This window comes from Drosophila takahashii, chromosome 2R (assembly GCF_030179915.1).
Source record: "Drosophila takahashii strain IR98-3 E-12201 chromosome 2R, DtakHiC1v2, whole genome shotgun sequence".
Classification (NCBI taxonomy): domain Eukaryota; kingdom Metazoa; phylum Arthropoda; class Insecta; order Diptera; family Drosophilidae; genus Drosophila; species Drosophila takahashii.
In genome coordinates, this window is record NC_091679.1 from 35,457,638 (window position 1) to 35,471,070 (window position 13,433).

At 43.2% G+C, this 13,433-nt stretch overlaps 3 protein-coding genes across 4 annotated transcripts; all 3 read left to right on the forward strand.

Moving 5' to 3' along the window:
- Nucleotides 1-496: 496 nt before the first annotated feature.
- Trap1 (TNF receptor associated protein 1) lies at nucleotides 497-2,858 on the forward strand. Its single transcript, XM_017149190.3, has 3 exons — nucleotides 497-694; nucleotides 756-2,523; nucleotides 2,589-2,858. The coding sequence occupies exons 1-3, from the start codon at nucleotides 562-564 to the stop codon at nucleotides 2,761-2,763; spliced, it is 2,076 nt and encodes a 691-aa protein (XP_017004679.2). The 5' UTR covers nucleotides 497-561; the 3' UTR covers nucleotides 2,764-2,858.
- An 862-nt stretch (nucleotides 2,859-3,720) lies between these two features.
- Nucleotides 3,721-11,526, forward strand: Vha16-1 (Vacuolar H[+] ATPase 16kD subunit 1). Of its 2 annotated transcripts, XM_017149191.3 has the most exons (4): nucleotides 3,721-3,861; nucleotides 4,695-4,806; nucleotides 8,984-9,173; nucleotides 9,245-11,526. In XM_017149191.3, the coding sequence occupies exons 2-4, from the start codon at nucleotides 4,722-4,724 to the stop codon at nucleotides 9,447-9,449; spliced, it is 480 nt and encodes a 159-aa protein (XP_017004680.1). In that variant the 5' UTR covers nucleotides 3,721-3,861; nucleotides 4,695-4,721; the 3' UTR covers nucleotides 9,450-11,526. The 2 variants fall into 2 exon arrangements, with proteins under 2 accessions (XP_017004680.1, XP_070070235.1); XM_070214134.1 differs by lacking the exon at nucleotides 3,721-3,861 and having other exon boundaries at nucleotides 4,475-4,806.
- Nucleotides 11,527-11,678: 152 nt separating this feature from the next.
- On the forward strand, nucleotides 11,679-12,743 carry LOC108062477 (uncharacterized). The gene is made up of 3 exons (XM_017149188.3): nucleotides 11,679-12,015; nucleotides 12,075-12,248; nucleotides 12,310-12,743. The coding sequence occupies exons 1-3, from the start codon at nucleotides 11,962-11,964 to the stop codon at nucleotides 12,481-12,483; spliced, it is 402 nt and encodes a 133-aa protein (XP_017004677.3). The 5' UTR covers nucleotides 11,679-11,961; the 3' UTR covers nucleotides 12,484-12,743.
- The last annotated feature ends 690 nt before the right edge of the window (nucleotides 12,744-13,433 follow it).

Consider the following 13,433-nt stretch of genomic DNA (forward strand, 5'->3'; position numbering starts at 1 on the left):
GTGAAAGATGACCGCCGCTAAAATTTATTTTTCGGCAAGTGAAAATGCATAGCATAGCATTCAGAATTCAAGAAAACGCGCTAAAAAAAATGCGCGGGAAATACTTGACTTGAATATTATAAATAAAAACAAAAGAAAGCAAAAATAAATATTGTTTTCTTTCATTTATTAATAAATATAAACTAAAAATTATAAAAATATAATTTAAGATCGAATGTGGGTTAATGTTTAGTGGTTAATGCTTATGCAGCTTAAAATTAAAAAAAAAATAATAAAACAAAAATAAAATAAAAATAAAATAAAAAAAATATCAAAAATATCTGATATATAGATATTTTTTTTCTGATATATCAAATATCATTTTGATTTTTTGTTTAAATAAAAAATATCATCGATACGATATTTTTAAATATTTCGACATCCCTAATATCGATAGCCGAACTAGTTCATTGGCGTTATCGAATACGTTTAATCGATTGCACACATGTGCGCTGAGAGAAACTTCAGTTGAATAACATTTCAGTTTAGTTGGCCAAAAAACACAATTCCAGGCTAAATAAGATGTCACTGCGAGCGATGGGTGTGCTGGGCCAGGCGTGCCGCTTCAGCCGCTTTGCCCAAGTGCTGAGGCAGAGCCACCGATCCGCCCCAGCAGCGCTTAATCTCGCCCTGGAATCTCGGCGATCGCCGGCCGGTAAGACTTCGAATTTTCCAAACCATCCCAAATCTTAAGTTTACATAACATCCATTAATAGCCCCCCCGCTGCGTCGCTTCTCCACGGAGCCGAAGAAATCCCCCGAATCGGTGGTGGACAAGCACGAGTTCCAGGCGGAGACCCGCCAGCTGCTGGACATCGTGGCCCGCTCCCTGTACTCCGACCACGAAGTCTTCGTGCGCGAGCTCATCTCGAATGCCAGCGATGCGCTGGAGAAGTTTCGCTACACCTCGCTGAGCGCCGGCGGCGAGAATCTGGCTGGCAAGGATCGGCCGCTGGAGATTCGCATCACCACCGACAAGCCGCAGATGCAGCTGATCATCCAGGACACGGGCATCGGCATGACCAAGGAGGAGCTGGTCAGCAACCTGGGCACCATCGCACGCAGCGGTTCCAAGCAGTTTCTGGAGCAGATGAAGGGCAACCAGCAGGCGGCCTCCTCGGAGGCTTCCTCCAACATCATCGGTCAGTTCGGCGTGGGCTTCTACTCCTCCTTCATTGTGGCCAACAAGGTGGAGGTCTACACGCGGGCGGCCACGCCCAATGCGCCCGGCCTGAAGTGGTCCACGGACGGCAGTGGCTCCTACGAGATCGAGGAGGTGGCCGACGCCGAGCTGGGCACCCGCATTGTGCTGCACCTGAAGACCGAGTGCCGCGAGTACGCGGACGAGGAGCGCATCCAGGCGGTGATCAAGAAGTACAGCAACTTTGTGGGCTCGCCCATCCTGCTCAACGGCAAGCAGGCCAACGAGATCAAGCCGCTGTGGTTGCTCGATCCGCAGAGCATCAGCCAGGAGCAGCACCACGACTTCTATCGCTTCATCAGCAACAGCTTTGATGTGCCGCGGTTTACGCTTCACTACAATGCCGATGTTCCTCTGAGCATTCATGCGCTGCTCTATTTTCCAGAGGGAAAACCTGGGCTATTTGAGATGTCCCGCGACGGAAACACCGGCGTCGCCTTGTACACGCGCAAGGTGCTTATACAGTCCAAGACGGAGCACCTGCTGCCCAAGTGGCTGCGCTTCGTGAAGGGCGTCGTCGACTCCGAGGACATTCCTCTAAACTTGAGCCGCGAGCTGCTGCAGAACAGCAGCCTGATTCGCAAGCTGTCCAGTGTGATTTCGAGCCGTGTGATTCGTTTCCTGCAGGAGCGCTCCAAGAAGCAGCCCGAGGAATACGAGGCCTTCTATCGCGACTACGGGCTCTTCCTGAAGGAGGGCATTGTAACCTCCAGCGATGCGAGTGAGAAGGAGGAAATTGCCAAGCTGCTGCGCTTCGAGTCTTCCAAGTCCGAGGACGCCAGTGGCCGTATGTCCCTGGACGAGTACTACAAGAGCGTTCCGGCGGAACAGCAGAATATCTACTACCTGGCGGCGCCCAATCGCGTTCTGGCCGAATCTTCGCCGTACTACGAGAGCCTCAAGAAGCGCAACGAGCTGGTGCTCTTCTGCTATGAGCCCTACGACGAGCTGGTGCTCATGCAGCTGGGCAAGTACAAGAGCAAGAACCTCGTGTCCGTGGAGAAGGAGATGCGCCAGGACTCAAAGGACTCGGCGACCGTCACTGACTTTGGCGAGGGCAGCCTGCTGCGCTCGGAGCTGGACGCTTTGATTCCCTGGCTGGAGGAGGAGCTCAAGGGCCAGGTTATTAAGGTGAAGCCCACCTCCCGCCTGGACACCCACCCCTGTGTCATCACCGTGGAGGAGATGGCCGCCGCTCGCCACTTTATCCGCACCCAAAGTCACCAGGTTCCCGAACAGAATCGATTTGCCCTGCTGCAGCCAGAACTGGAGATCAATCCGAAGTGAGTAGTGGTGGTTACCTTGCAACCTTAGGCAACTTTACTTACTTTGTTATCCTTTTTTTAAGGCACCCCATCATCAAGAAGCTAAACAAGCTGCGCGAGAGCGACAAGGATCTGGCCCAGCTCATCGCCAAGCAGCTCTTTGCCAACGCCATGGTGGGCGCCGGTTTGGCGGAGGATCCCCGGATGCTTCTGACCAACATGAACACGCTTCTTTCCAAGGCTCTGGAGAAATACTAGGATGGGGCGGAAAAAGCTTATTGTAAATCTACCGACTATGTAATATTAATTTGTTTAATTACTCTAATTAAATGTGTTGAAATAGTTTTAACTATAATTTGAAGTCTTTCAAGATTGTTTACTATCGTGGGTTGATTTAAGTGCCGTAATCAATAGATTATACAAAAGCCAAATTGGCAAAGAAAAACAAATGAAAAACACTTAAAGCAGTGTTCTTGCTCGTACTACAAACTTCTTTTTTGCGAGATATGTAAATGGAGGATACATTTTAACAGACGTTAAATCGGATTTAGTTTTCTTCTCCAAACTTTTAAATTTTAAATAAAATACGTTTTGCTACTATGTGGCAACTCCCAACAATACCATTTTTAGAGTTACCGTGGTGCAACGCAACACGTATAAGATGTGACCATAAGCCAGTTCCAGTTCTCATATAAAAATAAACAGTCTAGCTGAAATCCTTAGTTGCTAGCGCTCTAAATCTCCTTTTCAGTTATCTCATAGTTTAACACTGTAAATTAGCTTTATATAAATAAATAAATAAGGGGTGCCAAAATCAGCTCTTTATTTCCTTGAAAAAATAAGCGAAACCAATTTAAGCTAAGTTGTTTTTGAAGGATTTTAGGTTACTAATTGGCTATGTTGGAGGCCCAATTTTCCGATATTCAGGCGAAAACACGTCTGCAGAATATTTGTTCTCTGGGTAACTTATATCAATTTTAAACAAGACATTAAAGACAAGATCTCGTCTACTTCAAAAAATAACAGTTTACAAACAAGATTATTAATTTCTGTATATGTTACAGGTGGGTTTATCATTTTATTGCACTCACCCTTTTATAAGATGAGTACGAAAACAGTATTTTTTAGTATTTCCCCAAAGTGGGAACAGTTTTAGTCCGTTTCGACTTACCACGTGTGGCAACGCTGGCCCAAATATCGCACCAATCCGCCCCCGTGACTAAAGTTTATAAAAGCAAAGCAGAATAACTCGTTGGTGTTCAGTATCCGATCCGCGCTTTTAAGCAGCAGCCAGCAAGTAACCCGAAGAGGCCAGCCACAGAGCAGCGAATTGCTTTTAATTAGATTTCTAATCACGTGAGTGAAAAAGCCAGTCGAAAGATAGGCGGTCATGTGAGGCCAGCCCTGCGGAAAAGTTTCGTGCCTGCGATAAATCGTGCTGCTGCGACAACTTCAAATTAAACAGAGTTTAATCAGCGAGAAAAAAAATTGTACAATATTTTCTGCCACGACATACACACACACACAGGCAGGCCACTCGCAGCCAATGGCAATGGGAAGGCTTGTGGGTGTGCGTTTTGCGCGTAGGGCGAAAATATAACGGAGACAAAAGGCTTCTTAAGCGAAAATGGCAAATGGTTTCACTTTTGCCAAGAACCCAGAAAACGGAGTTTTCAGCAACTTCCATGTGATTGTGTGTGCCTGTGTAATTTTCCAGACCGTTGTCATTGCCAATTGGTCTTACTTTCATGAGCCCATTCTGTCATGCGCTCACTCTCTCACGCACACAGGCACATGACATGCTCACACCGTCAGCAAAATCCAATAATCCAACGAGTCGCCTCTCGTCCGCTCTCTTCTCGCGTGCGACTCTCTCCCACTTTGGTCGTTGGCCACTACTCGCTGCTCGCGATTAAAAAGTATATTTAAGTATATTTCGAGAGCGTCCACTCGCAATTCGTTCGTCGTCGCAGCAGCATTGGTCGCAGAGCAGCGTAAAATACCCACGTATATAGCACATATATTGTACATATAATAAAAATACTTTGTTTCGACTCGAAGCAACGCATACATATAACGAGCGCGCATAACATTCAGCCGTGCAAAACGCCGAACAAGAATAAAAGATAAAACTACAGTGCAATCAGCAGCGAAACGAATTAAAATCTCGATTTTTCGATCATTTGTAGCCTAAAAAACACAACAAACAAAGCAAAATGTCTTCTGAAGTGAGCAGCGACAACCCAATCTATGGCCCCTTCTTCGGAGTTATGGGCGCCGCCTCCGCCATCATCTTCTCGGGTAAGTTCAAATCGGGATCCAGATTCCGGACTAGAATTAAGGACGAGGATGCCATGCCCATGCCGTGAAAAATCGAACATTTTGTGTGGCGTAAAAGGTGGAAGAGGAAGAGCGGGGGCCAGCGTGTGGGTGTGCGGGCGCTTTTCATGTGGTAGTAACGCGAAATAGCGGCAAGTGTAGACAAATGGTGTACGAACACGGGGCTAACCCACACAAAGGGAGCAAGTTGCTCACTGGTGTGCGCGTGACCAGCAGAAAACCGAAGTAGCTTCGGATTAGCAAACTCGCCTTTGAATCGAAAAATATTCCCCTGTATTTACAACTTGTAGAATTAGCAATTTTAATTACGCTTATTTCGCAGCGGCCAAGTTGAAAAAAGAAATTTCGCCTTTTCAGCATGCTAAAAACGGCATTACTCATACACACACACACATGTGAGCACATCGCTCTCTCCCTCGCTCTCTTGAGCGCTGCGCACTCTCGCACTTGGTGGCATTGAGCGCGTGTGTATGAGTGCGAGAACAGTTACTGTTTTTGGTGAAGTTTATGAAGCGCGCTTTCCTTTTCTCTCAACAGTCACAAGACTGGCGAAGTGTTGCCATATTGAAGTTTTTTTCCTTTCCATCTTATTGGTTAGAACAGAAACCTTACAGTAAAAGATAAAATCCGGGCTTTTAACTCTTTCTAAGCCCAATTAACTGACACCTTATGACCCTTTCTATGCGGAAATCGAAATCACATGCCGAATGATTAGGAAACCTTACAGAAATCAATGTAAACCATTTCCTTATCGCACTCGTTGCAAACCCAATTAGCTGACAACTTATGACCCAATATGAAAGATCTTTTCAGTAATCACATGCCCAAATCGTTTGCTGCATGATCAATTGGGTTCCAGCCCACATCACATGGCTAGCTGACGATCATTTCCAGTGGCTTATCATGGCCACTCATTCGTAGTTACCCCGCTGATAAGTGGCTTATTTACCAATTGACTTGGCCAAGATAAGATAGCAAATTCCCAAGAGAGTGTCGCAAGAAGAACTTAAGGCATTGTATGGGAAATAACAGCGAGCACGCGCTGCTGTTTATGAGAGCCAAGTTTAGGCTGCCCCACACCGCTTTCCACTAATTTCGACCCATTTGTGACGCAATCCTTATGTCATGCCTTGTAACTGGTCTTGTGATTTGCGCCTAACCCCCCCACCCCCGCCACTGTGTTTTGGTAGTCAAGAAGAAGAGGGAGAAGGCTTCCTGTCGTGTTTACTTGGCCCATTATCATCGCTCGACTACAAAGTTATCTGACTGCTTATGCAATTAGAGTCAACAGCATAAATCAATTTCCAGCTTTTTATCATCAGTAACTGTGCCGCTGATCTGGCAACGCTACTGCCTTACGATCACATGAGGTTGAGAGAAAGAAAATTATCTCTCCCTCTCTTTCAGCTTGCAACTGCAGTTATTTCATTTTCGATGACTGATAAACTGACTCACTGCACTGCGAACAATGGGCGTTGCTTTGAGCTGCGGTTTATTATCAGCACTAGCCACTTGTAATGCCAATGCTGGCCCACATCCTCGTCTCGCACTGGGCTAAAAATACCCAAGTTGCCACGAAAATCCTTCACACAATGACATTCAGCAGCAGCTCCAGCATACTCGAGCACGCACACACTCCTACGCTCGCCTGCGCAATCGCAGTAGCGGGAATAGTAGTAGATATATACATAGAATGGTAGTAGGCTAGTAAATTATGTAAAAATCGGTTATGTTAACGCATAATTTGCTTCCACACGTGACGAACTACCATCATATTGGAAAGTTCCCCACAAGTCCCACTGTTGTAATACCGAATTTAACAGAAAAACTCACACATCAACAAAGTAATTGGGATGCTGCTGTGTGAGTGAGCGAACGCCTTTCAATTGTATTGCAATTTAATCAATGAACGACTAGAACTCAACATTGGGCACCCTGTTTCGATGGTACAGCCTCTGGAATCGGCTGGACTTATCTTATCTTGTGTATATTATCGCTTCCCGTCCGAATTCTTGCCGCATGCAGGAAAGATTATAAAAACAAACAGACACCTGCAGCGATAATTGGTCCGTCATGCATTTCTTTTTTGACCGTGTAGAACCTGGTTCATCCAAAATGTGCCTCTATTTTCATCGCTCTCCCTCGCTCTGTTCGTCGTTCTGTTTTCTGCTCACTCAACTGTGACGCCTTCAATTTGTTTTTGTTTTGTTGGGGTTTCTTTTATTTTTCACTTGATGCTGTGTTTTGCCAGTCTCTGGCTATCTCCCCCATTTTATAATTATCTTCGAATGTGCTGGCAGTTGTTGTTCTTGTTGATTCTTATTCTGTTGTCGCCTCTTCCTCTTATTCCCGATTCCCTGCAATTTTTTTTTGTTTCTTTATTTCAACGCCCACAGAAATGTCTGCGATGCCGTCTGTCGCTTGATAAATACCATGTTCTTGTGTGTGTGCGAGGGGTATTTAAAATGCACGGCAGCATCAGAAGGAGCAGTTAAAAGGCAAAACAAGTCAATGCCATTTAAGCTTTTTCAGTTATTATTTGTGAATTTGAATGCGGCGCCAATACAGCTGAAAAAGCGTCAATGCCGAAGTGGAATACAGACACAATCGTGGTGTGTACACACTGGCACACCTGCCAGCTGCACGCATGATTTTCGCTTACACAGGGAAAAAAATCATCTCGATATTGAGGACCGTTAAGGGAACTTTTATTTTATATATGATATTATGTTATTACATGTTCGGGGAACCACGTGGTGTAAGCCCCCTGGAAAGTACTGGGTCAATAGCCCGAGAATGGTTCCTCAATGAATTTTAGCTCTTTAATGCCATTTCACGCAATGCGGGCCACAAACGCACTATATTATTTCTGTACTTGGGCTTCGGACACATAGATTTTCATGGGGATGTGTGCGTGCTTTTGTGACGACAGCCTCGACCTCATAGATTTCGCTGTGTGCTCGTGCTAGACGCGTAGATATCTCTTGTGGTTATAACAAATTGCCTATTCAAGTTCGTTCTGGTTTTTTTCATGACCATTTCCCATCACTTTCCTGTTTAGTGACGTAGACTCGCAGATATACAGAATATAAGAAGATTCAGAGCGTTTCTAAGCCATCCGTCGTTGCTCTTAATTGAATTCCAGTCATATCTTGGTTTGGGGCGGAAAATAAGTAATTAACATCGAATCACATGACATGGGGGGATATTTGCTCTCTCGCTCCGTAAACTTTGAATACACCCATATCAATGAGAGTCGGTTTAGTTTGTGGTGTGCGTGCGGCTTAATTCGATTTATCAGCCCTCTCACAAACACACAAACACTCAGTTGACCGTCATTTGAAACTGGTTTTATACTTCAATTAATGCCCCATCAATACAAAAAATATGTACATAGAATCTCTCGCCAGTAAATTTTGTGTTATAATGGTATAATGAACACCGAACTGATCCACCTGGCCCATATAATATAATACCTGTTGTATAAACTTTAGCTCGGCCTTATCAATATTTGCCTGACTTTTCGAGAGAGCAAGCAGTAAAACTCGACGAATTGCGAGCGGAATGTCGGAATGCGAGAGAAGCGAGTTTTTATTGTGCTCTCCGCACAAACTCAACTCTGGGCGATGAGTGGCACTTTTGAGGGTGGGGACTTGGGGGGTTTTTTCATCAAACAACGTCAGTTATGGGCGATCATGTGACTGCTAACTTTTACGCCCGCGGCCAAAGTTGGAGCAATTGATAGCCAAACTTTTGCGCTTAGCCATGGCTAAAATGCTGGAAATATTAGTAAGTTACATAATGCTTTGAAACGGTACTTGGAATATTATCACCTAATTAGTGACTCCCTTTTGTGAGCTTTAGTAATTCGTATAATTTAAGCACAGAAGCTTCGAGTAGCGGGAGAAAAAACACTAAATGGAAAAAATTTATTCCTCGAACCCTATCTATGAGTAATACAAATTGTATATACCTAAATTGATAACCTTTGACTTATAGTATTGATTATTATATGGAGACTAGAATCAAAAATCCCACTAGCTACATGAACATGTTCGATATGGCAAAGTTTGGCAAATTGGTGGAAAAACCATCTAGAACTTGTATTAATTATGATCCTTTTGAATCTCTCCCTTAGCTCTGGGCGCTGCTTATGGCACTGCTAAGTCTGGTACCGGTATTGCTGCCATGTCAGTGATGCGTCCTGAACTGATCATGAAATCCATCATTCCTGTGGTCATGGCGGGTATCATTGCCATTTACGGTCTGGTGGTGGCTGTGCTCATTGCCGGCGCGCTGGAAGAACCCTCAAAGTACTCACTCTACAGGTAAACTATTCATCACACACTCCACTCCCGCAATTGATTACATTTACTAACTACGCCGATCCGATCTCCAGGGGCTTCATTCACCTGGGAGCCGGTTTGGCGGTGGGCTTCTCTGGCCTGGCAGCCGGTTTTGCGATCGGCATCGTGGGAGACGCCGGTGTCCGTGGCACAGCACAGCAGCCCAGACTGTTCGTCGGCATGATCCTGATTCTCATCTTCGCCGAAGTGTTGGGTCTCTACGGCTTGATTGTGGCCATTTACCTGTACACGAAATAAATCAATCAATGCAAACACACAACAACAAATAGACAAACGGCGCCCAGCAATCAGCAAGCAACAGCAGCCACAACAACATCAACAGCAACATCAACAGCAGCAGCAGTTGTTGCAGGAGGAGCAGGTAAAATTGTGTCAATCAAAACATCGAGCGGTGCGTGTGCGGGGCAACCCGGGCGGGAGCCGTTTGTACATAGGAAGAACAACCGAAACCAGTCCTGCCGGGCCGCAGGATTCCGCCATGCAACGCCAATTTGCACCTGTTGCCTCCTCCGTTCACCTCGATTTGCTGGCGCGTGGTTTAGCTTAGTTATTTTCCGTTCAAAATCAGTCTTAAACACGAGGAAAACAATTTGCAGTTAAGTTCATAAAGTTGTAATAATTATGATTTTTGCTATATCAAGAAATCCTTCTCTTTTACTTATTATTTTTGCGCTCCACAATTTTGTGTGCTCTTTGTTATTTGTTTTTTCCATTATTATTATTAAATAATGTTTAGTGTATATGTAAAGTTCGTTAAACAAAAAGAAAAAAATTGTAAAGAAATCAACAACCAACAACAATTGTCAGAAGAAACTTTGTACATTTGCATTGAGCCTGACCTGGCTGCAACAAAATCAGATCAACAAATTTAGCGAAAGGGCCAAAACAACAAACAAGCAGAAACAACAACACCATCAATGCTTCCGCCCGCTGCCATCCGGCGCGACAACGTACCGCTCTCGTCCGCTAACCGCTGTTTGGGCGCGCACCGCCCCCCGAGTTTGGTGGTAGGTGTGGAAGCCCACTACAGCGGCCGCTGGAGGAGAGTTGGTGCTGGATGGTGGGGCGGGAAGCGGACGCTTGGCAATACTTTAACGTCAACTGCGAAAACAACCAACTACATGCAATCATTCACACACACACACAAAAACCAACATACACACACACACACATACAAAATGTAACTAAGTCCTATGTTTATTTTTAATTATTGTTCAATTCTAAGAATAATATATTAAAAATTAATAATAATAAATTATATATATAATTATGATTTTTTGTGATAAGAAAGATGGTAATACAAACAATTACGGTATTGATATACATAATATATACAAAATATATATATTTAAACAAGAACAAGAAATCATAAACAATTATACATATTAACATGAGAAAGTTGTTATAAAACGTACGAAACAATACAAATCAAGTGAATGAATGTACTGCGACAAACTGAGTAAAACAAAATGCTGCAAAACAACAACCACAACACACAATTTTTCCGCTGTTATTGTATAGTAAAGAAAATATTATATATATAAAATATATATTATGTATAAAATATTAACAAGAAATTGTAGTAGCAAAATTATAAACCAACAAACAAGAATACCAACAACAAAAGTCGTGCAAGCAGAACCCAAAAAAGTGTAGACGAATGTTGCAAATGAAACTCATACCAACAACAACAACAACCGCATTAGCAACACGAAATCTACTACGAAAATCCAACAAAAAAAATTGTAAAATCCCAACAAATTAGAAGTTATAAGCAGCAACATCAAAACCGAACCCAACAACATCAGATCGACATGTATAGTAGCATTAGGCAAATAACAACATCAATTTGTAAGGGAGGCCCGGCAAGCAGAACGATCCTTTCCCGAGAAGATTGCACATTCCACTGCCCGTTGGGCGCCGATGCATTCGTGATGCTGAGAATGCGGAGGAGCTCAACCTGTGCGGTGGCGCCATCTTCCCGGAACTAAGGTCGCTCCGCCTGCAGGCGTCTCCCGACCACCACAAGAACGCGACCACAACAGAAATGCACAAACCGAAACTGCAAATAAACAAATTGGGAAATCCGTTTATTATTGTTAGCCGTAACGCGATCCAATTGTGTCACGAATTCGTATTGTTATTTGTTTAAGTTGCATGCACCCGAGAACACTAACCTACCTATACATGTAACCGATGGTGAGGTTTTAGAAACTGTAACTGTGTATTCGAAACAACATATAAAGCAAGTAAACAACCATCAACAACAGACATTGTATGAAATAAATTGTAATTTCTAATTTCCAAAAAAAAAGTATCTTTTTATGGGCGGGGGGTTTATTGAAAGCGTATCGTAAAAAGGTCTTAAAACTCATACTTTTAATAACTGACGCCGGAAGTGCCAGAAATTCCTATCTCGGCATTTAAAAAGTTAATTGTAAAAATGATAAATCGGGATCTCTTAATTAAAAACGTATTATTTATCGCTTTAGTGAATGTTCAAAACTAAATACATTAAAATCCCATCTGTCAGTTAAGAAAATGCTATTCGGGGTGCTGGTGTTTCTGAGCAGCTGCTTCTTTTGGCAATTGGTGAGATTTTCCACTCAGTTTAGGATAAAACCAAAAACTTTTATTTTCTCGCAAGACGGATTCCCAGTTGGTTTATAAGCTCACCAAAATCGAGTGCCTAGTTAACAAATCTCGGGTTAGGAACGTTTCTTGCCATGTGAAGGCGATCAATTGGAATATGGGTGTGGTAAACATGGATTGCTTCATGATTGTGCCTTTAGTAAATCCAGTTGTAAGAGAATGTTTAAACTCGTCATAGGACTCGACGTAAAAAGATTTTACCTTTTTCAGGTTCGAGTGCAGGTTTTTGTGAAGGACTACAGCAATCAGTACAAGCCTTTTCTAGTCGACGTTACCGTTAAAATGTGCGAGGTGATCGAAAAAAGGAACTTCATTCCCTATGGCGTCATCATGTGGAAGTTGTTTAAGCGCTTTACTAATGTGAACCACTCCTGCCCATTTTCGGTATTTCTGTAGCACAGGGTTCTTTTTTTAATGAGTGTTCTTAAAGTTTTTCCAACTACAGGGCCAGCTAACAGCTCGAGACGGGTACCTGGACACCAGTCTTCTTCCGCCGTTTCCCCAAGGACTCTACCAAATAAGTTTAATAGTTACGGATATGAAGGCGTATGTAGGGACTATGAAGTTCTTCATACAAGCCATGGAACAGATTAAAAGCAAGAAACCTTCTAGATCATAATTTTGAGGACAGCAGACCATGTAGTCGTAAATCGCACCGGTGGTGTTGAAAATCTGATATACTGATCAAAAGGAATTAGTATCCGTACATTGCATTACTAAGACCACAGAACTCGATTATTTTAAGTTGTAAATTTTAGTCAAAAAATATAAATTTTCGAAAATGCGAACTCTAATGACCGATGAAGCAGAATTCAATTAAATTTGCTACTCACATACTCGTCGAAGCGTAAAAATATCGTCACATTACGCTTCCTCATCCAAAAGTTAATAAACTTACAAGGCTTTTAAGCCATATTTTAAAAATACGATTTTTTTGGGTGAAGATCAGGTTGCTATTTTTATACCTGTTACTCGTAGAGTAAAAGAACATATTGTATTCGTGCAAAAGTATGTAACAGCTAGAAGGAAGCATTTCCGACCCTATAAAGTATATATATTCTTGATCGGGGTCACTAGCCGAGTCGATATAGCCATGTCCGTCTGTCCGTCTGTCTGTCCGTCCGTATGAACGCTAAGATCTCGGAAACTATAAAAGCTAGAAGATTGACATTTTGCATGCAGATCTTAGGAGATCCTACGCAGCGCAAGTTTGTTTCAAAAGGGTGCCACGCCCCCTCTAACGCCCCAAATCGCTTATATACGGTAAAAATGCAGTTTTATTGTGTTTATCAATACCTATCGAAATGTAGAAGAAATTTTTTAAATCAGACCATTCGTTAAAAAGTTACGGCGGATCAAAGTTTTTTTCTCCATCTCCTTCGCACTCCCTTTAGCTGAGTAACGGGTATCTGATAGTCGAGGCACCCGACTATAGCGTTCTCTCTTGTTTTGTTTGAAAATAAGGAAGTTTTGTTAATGTGCTTTTGTTGTTGGCAAAAAATGTGTGCAATTTCAAGAATGTTTCCCAAACAAATCCCAAAACTGTCATTGGAACTATCGGTCTATTTA